The sequence below is a fragment of the Vipera ursinii genome (genome assembly GCF_947247035.1).
Source record: "Vipera ursinii genome assembly, chromosome: 3".
Taxonomy (NCBI): Eukaryota; Metazoa; Chordata; class Lepidosauria; order Squamata; family Viperidae; genus Vipera; species Vipera ursinii.
This window is the reverse complement of record NC_139516.1, coordinates 7,169,545-7,188,816: the sequence shown is the minus strand read 5'-3', so window position 1 is coordinate 7,188,816 and position 19,272 is coordinate 7,169,545. Positions and strand designations below refer to the sequence as shown.

The window sequence follows — 19,272 nt, the reverse complement described above, 5'->3', positions numbered from 1 at the left end:
AAGGCCAAAACATGTCAAGAACGGTTGCAGGAATTGGGCATGTCTAATGATAAGGGACGCGGTGGCTCAGTGGCTTAGGATGCTGAGTTTGTCGATCAGAAGGTCGACAGTTTGGTGGGTCGAATCCCGAGTGCCGCGTAGCAGAGTGAGCGCCTGTTACTCGTCCCAGCTTCTGCCAACCTAGCAGTTCGAAAGCACGTAAAAATGCAAGTAGAAAAATAGGGACCACTCCGGTGGGAAGGTAACAGCGTTCCGTGCGCCTTTGGCGTCTAGTCATGCCGGCCACATGACCACGGAGACATCCTCGGACAAGTGCTGGCTCTTTGGCTTTGAAACGGAGATGAGCACCAGCCCCTAGAGTCGGAAACGACTAGCACGCATGTGCGGGGGAACCTTTACCTTTACCTTTAGTTTAGTGAAAAGAAGGACTAGGGTTGCTATGACAGCAATATCTGAGGGGCTACCACAAAGAAGTGGGAGTCAAGCTATTTTCCCAAACACCAGAAGGCAGGACAAGAAACAATGGGTGGAAACTAATCCAGGAGAGAAGCAACCTAGAACTAAGGAGAAACTTCCTGATATTTAGAACAATCAACCAGTGCAACGGCTTGCCTTCAGAAGTTATGGGTGCTCCATCACTGGAGGCTTTTAAGAATATCATTTGTTTGACATGGTATAGGGTTTCCTGCCTGAGCAAGGAGTTGGACTAGGAGACCCCCAAAGCCCCTTCCAACTCTATTGCTCTGTTCTTATACCAAGCTTGGGGTCCTTCTGTAAGTCCCTGAATGTTGACCATCAAATTCCATCTTTCTCACCATTGACCAGGCGGTCTAGGACTCCTGGGAATTTAGCTATATCTGGAAGGCCACAAGTTCGGGCATCTTGCTTTTACTCTGAACTTGAGCAACCCCCCCCCCACCCCCTCTCTTTGAATAATCTAGTTGAGGATCAGTTTCCTATCACTTCAAGGATAGTCTGGCTGTGTTCTTTTGCAGACATAAATAATGAAAGAGGAGGGCTTTTAACAAAACATAAAGGGAGGGATATAAAAGTCCAGGATGAGCAATCATCGTTACATTACTTAAGTGCCAGTGAATCAGGCACAACTGCTGAAGATTGAATGGTGTAAACAAAGGGAAGGGAAGAGGCCCAGGTTTTTAAAAGAAGATTTATTTAAGCCCCAAATATTCCTTAATCCAAGGACACATTTCTGAAACATTTCTGAACCAAGAGACGTTCACCAGTCTTGTTTAATAGGTTTATTATAACAATACGAACTCCTAGCCTAGAAACCAGAGACTCCTGAGTTCTTAGACCCACCTTAGGCATGAAAGTTGACTGGGTGACTTTGGGCCAATCACCAGGAGACAGTGAGTTCTAGTCCCACCTTAGGCATGAAAGCTGACTGGGTGACTTTGGGCCAATCACCAGGAGAGGGTGAGTTCTAGTCCCACCTTAGGCATGAAAGCTGACTGGGTGACTTTGGGCCAATCACCAGGAGAGGGTGAGTTCTAGTCCCACCTTAGGCATGAAAGCTGACTGGGTGACTTTGGGCCAATCACCAGGAGAGGGTGAGTTCTAGTCCCACCTTAGGCATGAAAGCTGACTGGGTGACTTTGGGCCAATCACCAGGAGAGGGTGAGTTCTAGTCCCACCTTAGGCCTGAAAGCTGACTGGGTGACTTTGGGCCAATCACCAGGAGAGGGTGAGTTCTAGTCCCACCTTAGGCCTGAAAGCTGACTGGGTGACTTTGGGCCAATCACCAGGAGACGGTGAGTTTTAGTCCCACCTTAGGCATGAAAGCTGACTGGGTGACTTTGGGCCAATCAACAGGAGACAGTGAGTTCTAGTCCCACCTTAGGCATGAAAGCTGACTGGGTGACTTTGGGCCAATCACCAGGAGACAGTGAGTTCTAGTCCCACCTTAGTCATGAAAGCTGACTGGGTGACTTTGGGCCAATCACCAGGAGACAGTGAGTTCTAGTCCCACCTTAGGCATGAAAGCTGACTGGGTGACTTTGGGCCAATCACCAGGAGACAGTGAGTTCTAGTCCCACCTTAGGCATGAAAGCTGACTGGGTGACTTTGGGCCAATCACCAGGAGACAGTGAGTTCTAGTCCCACCTTAGGCATGAAAGCTGACTGGGTGACTTTGGGCCAATCACCAGGAGACAGTGAGTTCTAGTCCCACCTTAGGCATGAAAGTTGACTGGGTGACTTTGGGCCAATCACCAGGAGACTTTGAGTTCTAGTCCCGCCTTAGGCATGAAAAATGACTTTGGACCAGTCCCTCTCTCTCAGCCCTACGTACCCACCTCAAAGGGTTGTTGTGCTAAAATAAGGCAAGGACGGAGTATTAGGTATGTTCACTACCTTGAATTATTTATAAAAGCAATAAAGGCAGGACATAAATAAATAAACACCAAGTCAAACGCACAAATTTGCTCTGTAATTACTTCCTTGTAGGTGAAATGCAACAGATTCTTATTAATAATTTGGGAGGGTACCTTTTCTAAGTCTTCTATGTAAAGTGCGAGTTCAAAAGTTGCTTTATATTTCTACTTGACTTACAATCTCTTTCCATTAAAGAGATTTGCACGATATGGCTGTCTTTTTATTATATAATCATCGTCAGTGCTTTTTTTCTAAAAAAAAAAAGAAAAAGTTGCTGGAACTCACACACCTCATACAACCCGCCTTGCCTATCCTACAAGGTTCCATCCAAAAAAGGTGCTGGAACTCCATTTTGGGCGTTCTATGACAAAAAAAGCCCTGATCATCATCATAAAGTTGGAAGGGACCTTGAAGATCATCTAGTCCAACCCTTGCTCAGGCAGGAAACCCTGTGCCATTTCAGACAAATGGCAAATTTCTTTTCTGAAAAGCCTGGCCTAAGCGTTCCTATGATACACGTTGGTGTAACATAGGAAGTTGGGGAACACATCCTTAAGAAGGTGAGTGAGGAACCAAGAATTAAACCTGTTGTTGTTGTTGTTAGCTGCGAAGTCGTGTCCGACCCATCGCGACCCTATGGACAACGTTCCTCCAGGCCTTCCTGTCCTCTACCATCTTCTGGAGTCCATTTAAGCTCACGCCTACTGCTTCAGTGACTCCATCCAGCCACCTCATTCTCTGTCGTCCCCTTCTTCTCTTGCCCTCAACCTTTCCCAGCATTAGGCTCTTCTCCAGTGAGTCCTTCCTTCTCATTAGATGGCCAAAGGATTTGAGTATCAACTTCAAGATTTGGCCTTCTAAAGAGCAGTCAGGGTTGATCTCCTCTAGGACTGACCGGTTTGATCACTTTGCAGTCTAAGGGACTCGCAGGAGTCTTCTCCAGCACCAGAGTTCAAAGGCCTCAATTCTTTGGCGCTCAGCCTTTCTTATGGTCCAACTTTCACTGCCATACATTGCAACTGGGAAGACCATAGCCTTGACTATACGCACTTTTGTTGACAGGGTGATGTCTCTGCTTTTTAGTGTGCTGTCTAGATTTGCCATGGCTTTCCTCCCGAGGAGCAAGCGTCTTTTAATTTCTTGGCTGCAGTCCCCATCTGCAGTGATCTTGGAGCCCAGGAAAATAAAATCTGTCACTACCTCCATTTCTTCCCCATCTATTTGCCAGGAATTGAGAGGGCCAGATGCCATGATCTTGGTTTTCTTAATGTTTAGTTTCAACCCAAGTTTTGCACTCTCCTTCTTCACCCGCAACAAGAGGCTCTTCAGTTCTTCTTCACTTTCTGCCATTAAACCTGTTAAGATAAGAAAAACTGAAAAATCTTGCTCTTTGGGGGAAAAGAGGGATTTCTTTGCAGACAGCTGGAAATTCTCGAAGCGGTGTGTGTGTGTGTGTGTGTGTGTGTGTCTGTGTGTGTGTGTGTTTGTTTCTTTCAAAGGGGATGCTTCAGTTTTTCACCAAGCCCACCATGAAGAACTCGACCACGGAGGTAGGAACGCTCAGTGGAAAAAAAAAATTCTTAGGCGTTTCCTGCTTGATGAATATCCCCTTTTCAAGATTATCTGGCAGAGGCCCCTGTACAAGGCCTGGGTCTATCGCCGCCTCCAAACCTGCCACCAGCTCTTTGGAGGAGGCTCAAATCAAAACATGCAGGTTGTGGGATATGTCCTCGGGACTTTCTAGGACCAAGCAGGAACAGTCAACAAAAGCTTGGGCCAGCAGCTCTGTGTGTCTCTGAGAACTTCATGTGTAAACACAGAATGGGGTAAGGAATTTCTGCCCTGATGGGGCATGTAGGCGGAGTGGTCAAAATCCAAGCGTGGAGAACTGAAGTCTCCTTTGATGGCTTTTCCTTCATGGACAGAAACCAGACATTCCACAGACACCGACCTGTGCCTATTTTCAAGGCTGCTGGCAGCCAGCAAATAGGACAATTGGCCATTTTCTCTGGGTGCTTTCCCCCCCTTTTTCTAGAAATGGTATCTAGGTGAGGATGGAGTCCACCTCTTTGCCGCTTATGAACCGAGCTTGGTGTTTACGGTGGAGACCACAAGCCCTGATTTCTCCAGCCTTTTAGGACTTGCCTACAGCTTCCATCATCTTTTGGCTTCAGTCACTGACTCTTTGGGACCTTACGGACCACAGCATGCCAGCCCCCCCTGCCCCCTTGTCCGCCACTGTCTCCTGGAGTTTGCCCAAATTCACGTTCATTGCATCAATGGCAACATCTAACCATCTCCTCCTCTGCCTTCCCCCCCTTCTCCTTTTGCCTTCCCTCCTCCCCAATGCCGGGGTCTTCTCCAAGGAGTCCTCTCTTCTCATTTTGGGGACAAAACGTTTCAGCCTTTGAGGATGTCAGGATCTGTCCTTCCAAAGAACAGCCAGGGTTGATTTCCTTTAGGATCGACTGATCGGATCTCCTTGCAGTCCAAGGGACATCCCGATTTTGGTGACCAGAGCAGATACATCAAGTTGCAGTGATGCACTATACAGTCCTTGACTTACAACCGCAAACGAACCGAAAATTTCCGTTGCTCAAGCAAGACACTTGCCAAGTGGCTTGCACCCCATTTCACGACCTTTTTGTCACTGTTCTCAAATGAATCGCGTGGTTGTTTATTTATTTATTTATTAGTTGAATTTCTATACCGCCCTATTCCCGAAGGACTCAGGGCGGTTCACAGGGCAAGTTAAAAACAATACAAAAGAGAGAATAAAATAAAATTAAATTAATACAAGCCCACAATTAAGATAACATTAAAAATTAAAATTTAAAATTAATTTAATTTAATTTAATTTAATTTAATTTAATTTATATAATTTAAAATCCCTCAGTCCAGACCAGACAATTCAAACAACCAGGTTTTTAAGTCCCGGCGAAACGAGCGAAGGTCGGGGGCAGTCCGAAGCTCCATCGGCAGTTCGTTAAGGGAACTTGGCTTGCCTCGTTGACTTTGGTTGTCAGAAGCTGGCTAAGGAATGGTGATTGCGTGACCCCGCGACAGTGCAACTGTCACAAAGACATAACCGGTTGGCAAGTGCCCAAATTTTGATCGCATGACCACAGAGAGGCTGTGACCGTCGCAAGTGTGAAAACCGGACGTAAGTCACTTCTTTTTAGTGGCGTTGTACCTTAGAATGATTGCTAAACTAACGCTTGAGTCTGCATCTCACGTAATGTCAGGGCGCCAGCTATAGGGGTAGTTCTGGACTTATAACTGTAGTGGAGCCTTCTCATCACGTCGTAAGCCATGGCAGTCATAAACTGGGTCATCACATAAGCCACCCTATTTTACAAACTTTTTTGGGGAGTGGCCGTTAAGCGAAACACCTCTGTTGCATATTTTTGCCAAAATCCGGAAGTTTCTCTGTGTCATATATGTGAGCGTATGTGGGTATATGCCAAGTTCCCTTAATGAACTGCCGATGGAGCTTCGGACTGCCCCCGACCTTCGCTCGTTTCACCGGGACTTAAAAACCCGGTTGTTTGAATTGTCTGGTCTGGACTGAGGGATTTTAAATTATATTAATTAAATTAAATTAAATTAAATTAAATTAAATTTTAATTTTAATTTTTAATGTTGTCTTAATTGTGGGCTTGTATTAATTTAATTTTCTTTTTATTCTCTCTTTTGTATTGTTTTTAACTTGCCCTGTGAACCGCCCTGAGTCCTTCGGGAATAGGGCGGTATAGAAATTCAACTAATAAATAAATAAATAAACAACCATGCGATTCATTTGAGAACAGTGACAAAAAGGTCGTGAAATGGGGCGCAAGCCACTTGGCAAGTGTCTTGCTTGAGCAACGGAAATTTTCGGTTCGTTTGCGGTTGTAAGTCAAGGACTGTATAGTAGTGCATCACTGCAACTTGATGTATCTGCTCTGGTCACCAAAATCGGGATGTCCCTTGGACTGCAAGGAGATCCGATCAGTCGATCCTAAAGGAAATCAACCCTGGCTGTTCTTTGGAAGGACAGATCCTGACATCCTCAAAATCCCCCAAATGAAAAGAGAGGACTCCTTGGAGAAGACCTCGACGTTGGGGAGGAGGGAAGGCAAAAGGAGAAGGGGGGGAAGGCAGAGGAGGAGATGGTTAGATGTTGCCATTGATGCAATGAACGTGACTTTGGGCAAACTCCAGGAGACAGTGGCGGAAGTTTCTCCTTAGTTCTAGGTTGCTTCTCTCCTTGATTAGTTTCCATCTGCTGCTTCTCGTCCTGCCTTCGGGCGCTTTGGAGAATAGCTTGACTCCCTCTTCTTTTACAACGGTTGCCGTGTCACGGGGTCACGTGATCCCCTTTTGCCACCTTCTGACAAGCAAAGTCAAGGGGGAAACTGGATTCATTCATCAACCGTGTTACTAACTTAAGAGCTGCAGTGATTCACTTAACAACGGTGGCCAGAAAGGTTGTAAAACGAGGCAAAACTCACTTAACTAACTACTGTCTCGCTTAGCAACAGAAATCTGGGACCCAGTCTTGGTCGTAAGTTGAGGACTGCCTGTACATTCAAAAGCGTCAACACCTTTCCAGTTTAATAGTGCGCTGGTAGATAAAAACAGAGCCTTGGTGGAGCAGTGGGCTAATGCCTCCTTAAGTAACACCAGCTGCCTGAAATTAGTGCAGGTTCGCATCCCACCAGGCTCAAGGTTGACTCAGCCTTCCATCCTCCCGAGGTAGGTAAAATGAGGACCCAGATTGTTGGGGGCAATTAAGCTGACTTTGTAATAATGCCGCTTAGGGGGTGTTTGAAAGCCCTAATAAGCAGGCATATACATAGAATGAAGGCTACTGCAAAGCTTGTAAGCCGCCCTGAGTCTTCGGAGAAGGGCGGGATATAAATGGAATTAAAAAAAAATAAAAATAAAAAGAGCAGGGTGGGTGATTTAATGCAACAAGGCCATCTGTTCTCCCACAGAATGTTTGCAGATCTGTCACTTCTGCCTGATTTACGCAGCTTGGTAAACACCACATTTCTTTTGGCCCACTGCAGATCCATCTCAAAATAAATGAAATGCTGCTATTGAGGTGTATGTGTGTGTGTGTGTTTCTACTGGAGCTGCTATTAGTTTAGGGTTAATTATTAACACTCATAGAGCCAGTTTGGTGTAGCAGGAAAAAGCATCAGCCTTGAAAATGGAAGGCGGTGAGTTCTAGTCCCGCCTCGGTTACATAAATAAGATCAAATAAATTTAAACAAAATAAAATAATCTCCATCACATCTTTTAGTGAAAGCATTTTATATATATATATATATTGTTCTGTCACTAAATCAGCTGTTGTAAGTCGAGGACGACTGTAGGGCAGGCACAGCTGGCAATTTATGATATTTGAGTATAAATAGTTGGATCCCTTCCTGATCTGACAATAAAACATGGTGGGGGAGGGGGTGGGGGTGGGGGGAGAAAATTAAGCCTGATACCAAATGTAATCTTACATTCTTGTCTCTGTTGGAGACCAAAGCTGCTTTGGTCTAACTTGGGCCTCAAAGCTTAGGAGGCTCTAAGAATTGTTCCTCAACGCCTTTCAGTGTGCGATGAACATTTGGACTACAAAGATGCTAAGCTACTCTATCGCTTCCGCAAGGATGATGGGACCTTCCCGCTCAACAAGGAAGTCAAGGTGTTCCTGAGAGGACAAAGCCTCTACGAGACGTACGTGAGCCCTCCGTCTTCCTGGTCTTCAGAGGTTTCCGTGGAAACCATTTCTCCGGGCTTTAATTTTGGGAGGATTTGGGAAAAAAGGAGATAAATGGGAATTTCTTCCTCCCATTTCCTTCCTTCCTTCTTTCTTTCCTTTTTTTCCTCCCTCCCTCCCCTTTGTTCCTTTGTTCCTTCCTCTCTCCCTCCCACCCATTTCCTTCCTCCTTCCTCCCATCCATTTCCTCCCTCCCTCCCAGCCTTCCTTCCTGTCTCCCTCCCTCCCACCCATTTCCTCCCTCCCTCCATTTCCTTTTCTTTCTTTCTTTCTTTCTTTCTTTCTTTCTTTCTTTCTTTCTTTCTTTCTTTCTTTCTTTCTTTCTTTCTTCTTTCTTCTCTTTCTTTCTTTTCCTCCCTCCCTCCCTCCCCTTTGTTCCTTCCTCTCTCCCTCCCACCCATTTCCTTCCTCCTTCCTCCCACCCATCCATTTCCTCCCTCCCTTCCTCTCTCCCTCCCTCCCACCCATTTCCTCCCTCCCTCCATTTCCTTCCTTCCTTCCTTCCTTCCTTCCTTCCTTCCTTCCTTCCTTCCTTCCTTCCTTCCTTCCTTCCTTCTTTCTTTCTTCTTTCTTCTTTCTTTTCTTTCTTTCTTTCTTTCTTTCTTTCTTTCTTTCTTTCCAAAACCATCTGGGTATAAAAATCCTATAAAGTATCCTTGGTAATCTAAATATAAAAATAATAAAGGCGATCTCTAAAGTGTCTGTGCAAAGGTTAGACAAAAGTGCCAAAATTTGCTATTGATGTTGCAGATCTGGGAATTCTTCTCCTCCTCCGGTCATTGCCATTATTGGTGTCACTGAGGGAACCCATTCAGCCAGGCTTCCTTCAGCGAAGTTTTGTTTTTAAATTAAACATTCTGACCGAGACACAAACTGCAAACTGGAAACTTATTCCTGTGCTTTTTTTTGCATAACTTGGAAAACCCTAAGCCAAAAAACTTTGCCAAGAAAAATCCAGGGACTAGTTAATTTGATGGCATTTGAAGCATGTTCTTCTTTTCTCGACGGAAGGGCTAATCGGGGCAATTTTCAGGAGTCAAAAAAATGACTTGGAGGGCACAAAACTTAAAACAAGAACTAAACGGAAGAAATAAAGTAGGCTTGGACTGCCCTCCAGTGGCGATAGATGGATTACAGCAGGGGTGTCAAACTCAATTTCATTGAGGGCCGCATCAGCATTAGAGTTGCCCTTAGGGGGCCGGGTGGGTATGGCCAGGGTGGGCATGGCCTACTGGGTGGGCGTGGCTAGAGTGCGTATGGCCTACTGGGTGGGCATGGCCAGCTCTACATCGTTCGCATCTAGGGTGCCTATGGGGGCCTGGGCAGGAGTGGGACAGATCTGAGGGTCTCTGGCAGAAGGAGGGTCTCTGGGCCAGGGCCAAGGCAGTGGGGGCCGTTCCCTCACTGTTTCCAGGATGCCTTCGCGGGCCGCATGAAACCACTTCACGGGCCGGATCACGGGCCTTGTGTTTGTCATGTCTGGCTTACAGCCCTTCTAGAATCTTCATAGACTTACACAAAAAGTTCATTTAGTAGTGGATTTAAAATTGGGTGCAACTCCATAATCACATTACTGAGGGACAGAAATTCTGATGCCGATTGTGGTTGTAAACTGAGGACTACCTGTACAGGAGAAAAACATCAAGGCCACATGAGACACCAACCCCTAGAGTTGGAATCAGGGAAAAACCTTTACCTTTTTTTCCTTTATCCTTCCTTAAAAAGGTAAAGGTAAAGGTACCCCTGCACATGCATGCTAGTCGCTTCCAACTCTAGGGGCCGGTGCTCATCTCCGTTTCAAAGCCGAAGAGCCAGCGCTTGTCTGAGGACGTCTCCGTGGTCATGTGGCCGGCATGACTAGACGCCAAAGGCGCACGGAACGCTGTTACCTTCCCACCGGAGTGGTCCCTGTTTTTCTACTTGCATTTTTACGTGCTTTCCAACTGCTAGGTTGGCAGAAGCTGGGACGAGTAACAGGCGCTCACTCTGCTACGCAGCACTCGGGATTCGACCCGCCAAACTGCCGATCTTCTGATCTACGAGCTCAGCGTCCTAACCCACTGAGCCACCGCGTCCCTATTATCCTTCCTTACCTGAATTTTAAAGTAGTGCTGCCCAATTGAACTTGGACTTGCCGCATGGATTTGTGGCTTGTGTAAATCAGCGGATATCCTTGTTTCTGCGTCTTCCTGTCTGTCGACTGTAGGCTGATCGGCATGGACAACTCCATTCTCAAAGCCAGAGAAGAAAACCTGGTCAAATACCAGAGGACCTTTCTGGGCTGTGAGATGGTTGACTGGCTGGTTGAGGAAGGGGAGGCGGCAAACCGGAAGGAAGCCATGGAACTCTGCCAGACTCTCCTAGAACACGGGATCATCCAGCACGGTATGGCGTGGGAGATACTGCCAAGAAGTTGGCACACAAGACTGAAAAGGTGTTAGAAGAGAATCCCTGTAGCTCAGGGCTAAACTGCGGGGCCCTTGGTGCTCTCTGAGCTTGGTGGTTTTCTTGTGGATGTTCATGACCATACTAGCTAACATCATCGGTGCTAGAAAGGAGTGGGGTTTGCACTAGTGATGTTATCTATTTTGGTAATGAAACGTCTGCAAGAAAACCGCCAAGCTCAGAGAGCACCAAGGGCCCCACAGTTCGTTCCTTTCCTCCTCCTCCTCCTCCTCCTCCTCCTCCTCCTCCTCCTCCTTTCTAGCACTGATGATGTTACCTAGTTGAATAATGAAATGTCTGCAAGAAAACAACCAAGCTCAGAGAGCACCAAGGACCCCATACTTACTTACTTACTTACTTCTTCTCTTCCTCCTCCTCACGACAAACCCTACTCCCTTCTAGCACTGATGATGTTACCTAGTTGGGTAATAAAAAATCTGCAAGAAAACAACCAAGCTCAGATCACATCGAGGACCACACAATCCTCCTCCTGCACTTGCTCCTTCTGCTCCTCCTCCTCCCCACAAACCTTCCTCCCTTCTAGCACTGATGGTGTTACCTAGTTGGGTAATGAAATGTCTGCAAAAAACCCACTAAGCTCAGAGAGCACCAAGGACCTCACACTTCCTTCCTTCCTTCCTTCCTTCCTTCCTTCCTTCCTTCCTTCCTTCCTTCCTTCCTTCCTTCCTTCCTTCCTTCTCCTTCTCCTCCTCCTCCTCCTCCTCCTCCTCCTCCTCCTCCTCCTCCTCCTCCTCCTCCTCCTCCTCCTCCTCCTCCTCCTCCTCCTCCTCCCCCTTTCTAGCACTTATGATGTTACCCAGTTGGGTAATGAAACATCTGCAAGAAAACCGCCAAGCTCGGAGAGCACCAAGGGCCCCACTGAAGAAATATACGCTATGATGATTTGAATTCAGGCAGTCCTCAAATTATGACCATTCATTTAACAACTGTTTGAAGTCACAAGGGTGCTAAAAAAAAGGGATTTATGACCAGTCCTTGCACTTATGACATTACAGCATCCCCATGGCCACGTGATCCACATTTGACCGTTTGGCAACGAGCCTATATTTACGCTGGTGTCAGCATCCTGGGGTCCTGTGTGACTGCGGTTTGTGAATTTCCCAGGGGCTTCTGACGAGGCAAACCGATGGCCAGTTGCCAAGCATCTGAATTCTGATCAGGTGACCACGGGGAGGCTGCAACGGTTGTAAAGTGTGAAAAACAGTCACTTGTCCCTTTTTTTTTTCACCAGTGCCTCTGTAACTTTGGACCGTCGCTAAACAAATGGCTGTCGGTCGGGGACCACCTGTATGCATTTCATCGTTTTATTTGCATTTGGGGATTTTAATCAACGGCCGGAGTGGGTGGAAATAAATGAATAACAGAGGCCCGTGGCTGGATCAAGAGGTTTAAAAGCTTGCTGTGACTTTTTCTGCCTCCTGGCTCCTTCTTTCCACACAGTCTCCGCTCAGTGCCACTTTTATGACCGGGACCTCCTCTACCAGTTTTGGATCAATTTCCGACGGAGGAGGAGACTCACCGAACTGCTCAGTGAAAGTCCGGTCAGGACGCTTTCGGACAGCCCCGACAGCCCCTTCTGTCTCCGCAAGCTGAACCCCGAGCAGAATGCGTCCAGTTTCTTGTCAGGTACCTGGATCTGAAGATACGGGGGGGGGGGTGAGGGGGGGAGAGGGAGGCAGGAAGGAAAAAGGAGGAGGAAAAGTAGGAAGGTAGGGAAGAAGGAACAAAGGGAAGGAAGGAAGGAAGGAGAGAGGAAGGAGGGAGGGAAAAAGCAACACAGGAAGAAAGGAAGAAAGGAGAGGAGGAAGGAAGGAAGGGAAAAAAGGAAGGAAGGAGAGAGGAGGGAGGGAGGGAGGGAGGGAAAAAGCAACACAAGAAGAAAGGAGAGAGGAGGAAGGAAGGAAGGAAGGAAGGAAGGAAGGAAGGGGAAAAAGGAAGGAAGGAGAGAGAGGAGGGAGGGAGGGAGGGAAGAAGCAACAAAGGAAGAAAGGAAGAAAGGAGAGAGGAGGAAGGAAGGGGAAAAAGGAAGGAAGGAGAGAGAGGAGGGAGGGAGGGAAGAAGCAACAAAGGAAGAAAGGAAGAAAGGAGAGAGGAGGAAGGAAGGAAGGGAAAAAAGGAAGGAAGGAGAGAGGAAAGAAAGGAAAGAAAAAGAAAGGAGGAAGAGGAGGAGGGAAATGAAGGAAAGCGGGAAGAGGAAGGAGAAGGAGAAAGGAACAAAAGGAGAAGAAGGAAGGAGAGAGGGAGGGAGGGAGGGAGAAGGAGGAAAGAGAAGGAAGAATTCTCCTTTGGAAGAGGAATAGAAACGGAAGACTCTCCTTTGAATAGGACATCAGCCTAGTTCCCTTATCTAGCTCTACTTCTTCATTTCTCCCAGCACTTTCTCGAATGACAGATACCCCTGTATTATTTTACGTCTCACCGAAAACCATCCTGCCATCGTTGGCATACATTATATGACAGATTTTTATTTTTTTAAAAAATGTTGCAAGATGTCCGTAGTGTGTGAGTTGGGCAGGTATATACATTTGTTTAGTACATTGATATTTACTCGCATGTAGGGACGTGGTGGTTCAGTGGGTTAGGACGCTGAGCTTGTCGATCAGATGGTCAGCAGTTTGGCGGGTCGAATCCCGAGTGCCGCGTAGCAGAGTGAGCGCCTGTTACTCGTCCCAGCTTCTGCCAACCTAGCAGTTCGAAAGCACCTAAAAATGCAAGTAGAAAAATAGGGACCACTACGGTGGGAAGGTAACAGCGTTCCGTGCGCCTTTGGCGTCTAGTCATGCCGGCCAAATGACCATGGAGACGTCCTCGGACAAGTGCTGGCTCTTCGGCTTTGAAACGGAGATGAGCACCGGCCCCTAGAGTCAGAAACGACTTGCACGCATGTGCGGGGGAACCTTTACCTTTACCTACATGTATATACATGAAAGAACAATTTTTGAAAAACTGCACATTCCTAACATTCTCTCATATTTCCTGCTTTTAAAATCAGTCATGGAGGGGCCAATTTGCCCAGCTCAGGCTTGTATACTTTCTCCATTTACAGACTGCAGAAAATATGCATGCTTGTTTGAGCGTGTTTCATCTAAAGTATTCCATTTTGCCTCTCCTTTTTAAAATAATAATAATAATAATAATAATAATAATAATAATAATAATAATAATAATAATGATGATGATGATGATGATGATGATGATGACGACGACGACGACACATTTGGGCCAGACAAATTGCCATCATTTCATATAGATGTTTTGCACACTTTCCTCAAGGCTTGCATTCCACGATACGTTTTTATGAAGCATAGCTGTTGCAAAAGAACAGTGAACGTCAACAAAACAATTTTAAAAGAATGAGGCAGGTGGGTGGTGTATAAGGAACTACGCTGAGCATAGCTGAATATATTTGTATGAAAATTTGAAATAAGGACAAATTCTCCCTTATCTCAGCTCCTGGTCCTCAATTGCTTAGAATAGCAAGCCAGGCTGTAAGACACAGGCCAGAACTAGGGACCCTGTGCTATTATTTTCTCCCTGTGCTATTATTGCTATTATTATTATTATTATTATTATTATTATTATTATTATTATTATTATTATTATTATTATTATTAAAATTTATATGCCGCCCTTCTCCCTAAGGACTCAGGGCGGCTCACAACAATAAAAAACTAAAAAACATAAAATACAAAGATTAAAAAAGAATTAAACAAAACAAAGAAATAAAGGACAATTTAAGCCGATAAAAACCAAATTTAAAAACCATGATCAGTCCAGGCCTGCTTGTTGGAACAACCATGTCTTCAGGTCACGGTGGAAGGATCGAAGGTCGGGGGCCGTCTGCAGCTCCGGAGGCAGTTCATTCCAGATGGTCGGCGCGCCCACAGAGAAGGCTCTCCCCCTGGGGGTCGCCAGCCAGCATTGCTCGCAAGTACCCCGGGCCTAAGCCATGTAGGGCTTTAAAGGTAATTACCAGCACCTTGAATTGCACCCGGAGGGCAACTGGAAGCCAATGCAGCTCGCACAGGAGTGGTGTAACATGGGAGTATCGAGATACTCCCATAAGCACCCACGCAGCCACATTTTGCACCAGTTGAAGCCTCCGGGTGCACTTCAAGGGCAGCCCCATGTAGAGAGCATTGCAGTAATCCAGGCGAGAAGTGACAAGGGCATGGGTGACCGTGCATAGGGCATTTCGGTCCAAAATGACCATAACTTGCTTAGATTCAGATAAGAATGCTATTTATTAATTTGGAAAGGCTAATGCAGTGGTCTTCAAACTTGGCAACTTTAAGACTTATGGACTTCAACTCCCAGAATTCCTCAGCCAGCCACGGCTGGCTGAGGAATTCTGGGAGTTGAAGTCCACTTGTCTTATAGTTGCCAAGTGTGAAGACCCCTGGGCTAATGAAAAAAACCCAAAGCTTATTTCACAATAGAATGTGAAAGGCTGCAATATTGGTCAAACCCTGCACAAACACACAGAGACAGATATAGACAAACACATGGGCACACCGTCAGAGTTGCTTTCGAAACAGTAAAGAGTAAAAAAAAGAGAAAAAATAATACAGGAACGCAACATAAAAATACCTACATTATAAAAAATATGTAATAAATGCTTGAAGTATAAATGAAAAAAAAAACCAGAACAGAAAAAACAAACAGTATAATAAGTTGTTACAAAGATAGAGTTAGCTAGTTTGGGGTGAGGCACACACCTAAAAATCAAGCTAGGACACGGTTGGGGGGGTGGAGCTGCCCCGTGTGCCCTGCACCCACTTACCTTAGGACCCCCCAAACCTGTTGCGCTACTGACTGAGTACTTCTGTGGCCACCGCTCGCAACAGGAGGCCACACAGCTCATCGCACCAACTGTGCTGTTGTTGGCGGCAGCGGCGTGAGCAGTGTGATGAGCCTCGCAGTGCAGGCGGCGGTAGTGGCATGATGCACCATGTGGTTCCCGCCTGGTTGCGGCGGTCCTAAGGTAAGGTATCCCCTCAAAATAAGACCTGATGCCTCTTTTGGAGGCAAAAAATATATAAGACCGAGTCTTATTTTCGGGCAAAAACTGGAGAAGGGAGAAGGGTTTCTAATACTAATGATCTTAATTAGTTGGGTCAGGAAAGATCTGCAAGAAAACAACCAAGCCCAGAGAGCATCAAGGAGCCCACAGTTCATTTAGAATAGAATAGAATAATAGAATAGAATAGAATAGAATAGAATAGAATAGAATAGAATAGAATAGAATAGAATAGAATAGAATAGAATAGAATAGAATAGAATAGAATAGAGCTGGAAGGGACCTTGGAGGTCTTCTAGTCCAGCCCACTGCTCAAGCAGGAGAACCTATACCATCTTAGACAAGTGACCTTCTAGCCTCTTATTAAAAATCTCCAGTGATGGAGCGCCCACAATTTTTGGAGGCAAGCTGTTCCACTGGTTGATTGTCCTCACTGTCAGGAAGTTTCTTCTTAATTCCAGGTTGCTTCTCTCTTTGATCAGTTTCCAACCGTTGTTTCTCGTCCCTCCCTCTGGTGCTTTGTTGAACAACCTGGCCCCCTCTGCCCTGTGGCAGCCCCTCAGATACTGGAACTCTGCTATCATGTCTCTCCTCTTTCTTCTTTTCTTTAGACTAGCCAAACCCAAGGCCCGTAGCCATTCTTCGTATGTTTTAGCCTCCAGGCCTTTGATCATCTTAGTTCAACCTTGAGTTTCAAATATTCTTTTCTGTCGTCAACCTACTGTATTTTGTATGGGACCCATATTTTGTTATACTTTTCCATACAGAGTCAATGTTTGTAGGGAATCCGTTCATCCCATCAGGAGCAAGTTTAATCAGGTCTTCCAGCCACTGAGTCAATGAGGTCACAGACGTCAGTTTTCCAATGCTGCCATAATAGTCTTTTTACCCACAATAAGGGTGTGGAGAACCCATTTGCATTGTCCAGTTGTCCATTTCTATGTACGAAGTGTGCCATTCAAGAGAATATTGTTGTCTGAAAATTTTAGCTTTTGTCACATAGTCACACCACTTTTTCCCAAAAACTTGTTAAGTCAAGGTTCTGACTGACAAATCCAATCAAGCAAACACCTTGGAGACATTCCGATCTCTTAATGTAAAACTTTATTGAGTACTTCATTTCAGCCTGTATGAAAGCAAAACCAGCTCCGGCAAACCCCAGGCCAAGCCCTTATACCGATAGTAAAAGTATAGAATTTCCCCTCACATCCACGAATTGGTCACATTGCCCAATTAGGTGTGATTATATTGTTTTGAGAAAATGTATCCGAGTCGGGTAAGGCATCTGGTGAATCGTCCTTGATTCTCACGGTCTGCCTTCTTTATCTTTATAGCCTGCATTCCATTTTCTCACCCTCCCCCCAGGTTTGTTGACAAACTAAGAAGCAATAATTGGTTCCCCAGCAAAGCGAGCTTCAAGCTTGACTTTTAGGACATTGTAGATATATATGTTTTAAAGAAGCTGCTGTCAATGCTGCAACGAATTGAACTGAAGCCATTTTCACTTCATTTTCGGTTGCTACATATTTAGGATGAGGCGGGGAGTGTAGTTTGAAGTTAGCTATAATAATTCTTAGGTATGGGAACCAAAGTCATTACTGATTACATTTTGGCAGGCTGAAGCCCTGGGTGGAGTGCCCGCCTTTAGCAGCAATTGGTGAATGTGATTTATGACACCTAATTGGGGTGGGAATTGCAACTTTGCAACTTTGTAACCAGGGGGAGGGGAATTTAGCCTTGGCTTCACCTTCGTACGTGCCAATATTTTGTAGCCAAATAAAAAATGTTCTTTGAGGAAGAATTGCTTCTCTTGAAGTTCTTTTAGCTGGTCTCAAGCTATCAGAACCATGATAGCTGCATTTTAATACATGGGGCTGACTTCAGCTGAACGCTGTTTATTTTTTTCAGTCCAACCTAATAAGGAAATCAAAATTGTCTCGGCTGTCCGAAGAAGCAGTGTAACTTCGCTGGCTGGGGGATCCAGTCTCTATTACAACCTCTCCCCAAATCTGGGAATGGTGCCAGCTATTGAGTGCAATCCTAAATCTGGTGAGGCATTCTTCCTTACCTTTATTTTTTCTTTTAAGATATGTTGAACATGAAACAAGAGGTGGCATCAGGAGTTCTCGACTTACAACCATTCATTTAGTGACTATTCGAAGTTACTGTTCTGTCCCAGCCTACGTGAGTCCTGGTTATGCTCACAAGGAGAAACCCCTCTTCCAACAAGCAGGCAGGAACCGCAAGAAAAAAAACAACCCCTTTTATTCTCACAGACCTGAGTCAATGTCCAAGGCAAACAAACACAGTCCACAGAAACTCGATCCTCAACACGAACGGATTGCCTTCGGCAACCAGCACCTCCCACGCCTTCCCTTTTATAATTCAGCCACGGCGTGGCTTCCTAATGCCTTCTCCTTTGCCTTTGGAGCCGCCCCATTGCATTCCTCTGTCCTACTCACTTCTCTTGCCAGCGCTTTCGTGCATCCTGGATATTTCCCAGCTGTGCTTCATCGCTGTCCAACTCAGGCTCCCAGCACAGCTGTGTCTCAGCCTGAGTGCAAGTAGAGGGGCCAGGCTCCTTGTCAGACTGTAAGTCTTGGAGCTCCTCAGAGCCTTCCTCTGATTCTGATGTCACTCCAGGCCCTTCCTCCTCCTCCTCATCTGATTCCTCAGACTCAGCTGCCAGATCCACTGGCTGGCGAGGAATCACAACAGTTACAATGGCACTGGAAAAGTGTCACTTATGACCATTTTTCATAAATGACCACTGTGGCATCCCCACATCATCCATAAATCGAGACACTTGGCAACTGACTCATATTTATGACGGTCGCAGTGTCCCGGGATCATGTGATCACCTTTTGCAACTTCTGACATGCAGAGTCAATGGGGAAGCCAGATTTGCTTAACAATGGTGTTACTTATTTAATAAGCGCAGTGACTCACTTAAGAACCGGGGCCAGAAAGGTCATAAAATGGGGCAAAACTCACTCAACAACTGCCTTGCTTAGCAAGAGAAATTCTGGGTTGTAAGTTGAGGACTACCTGTAATGTAACTGAACGATCTGCCTATCATTTTTCCCCCTTTCCTTTTCTTTTAAAAAAATTACAACTTTATTAAATTTCAAAATCAAACATTAAAATACAAGCTAACATAAACGGGGAAAGGGAATATCAGAACAAATGAAAATCATCAGCAACTATTTCTTTATTTGCTTATTAAATTTATATGCTGCATCTCGCCTAGAAATTCAAACAACCACCCTCTAAATTTAAGCAAAGAATACCAATATTTTAAAATCCTAATAATCAATTTTCTGTTGTTGTTAACTGCGAAGTCGTGTCCGACCCATCGCGACCCTATGGACAATGTTCCTCCAGGCCTTCCTGTCCTCTACCATCTTCTGGAGTCCATTTAAACTCACGCTTACTGCTTCAGTGACTCCATCCAGCCACCTCATTCTCTGTCGTCCCCTTCTTCTCTTGTCCTCAATCTTTCCCAGCATTAGGCTCTTCTCCAGTGAGTCCTTCCTTCTCATTAGGTGGTCAAAGTATTTGAGTTTCAACTTCAGGATCTGGCCTTCTAAAGAGCAGTCAGGGTTGATCTCCTCTAGGACTGACCGGTTTGATC

The 19,272-nt window shown here is 45.7% G+C and overlaps 1 protein-coding gene across 5 annotated transcripts in view; it reads left to right on the top strand.

The window, feature by feature from the left end:
* The window catches only part of LOC310639311 (DEP domain-containing mTOR-interacting protein-like), a 40,939-nt gene that overhangs the window by 14,256 nt on the left and 7,411 nt on the right, over positions 1-19,272 (top strand). For 4 of the 5 annotated variants that reach the window (XR_014492273.1, XM_083360935.1, XM_083360933.1 and 1 more), the window contains exons 3-6: positions 7,986-8,109; positions 10,359-10,537; positions 12,059-12,244; positions 17,547-17,687. Coding sequence is in view for 4 of the 5 variants with exons in the window: in XM_083360935.1 (XP_083217061.1) it covers positions 7,986-8,109; positions 10,359-10,537; positions 12,059-12,244; positions 17,547-17,687 (630 nt within the window). In the remaining variant the exon portion in view is untranslated. The remainder of the gene's footprint in view (positions 1-7,985; positions 8,110-10,358; positions 10,538-12,058; positions 12,245-17,546; positions 17,688-19,272) is intronic. The other variant, XM_083360934.1, reaches the window with a different exon arrangement.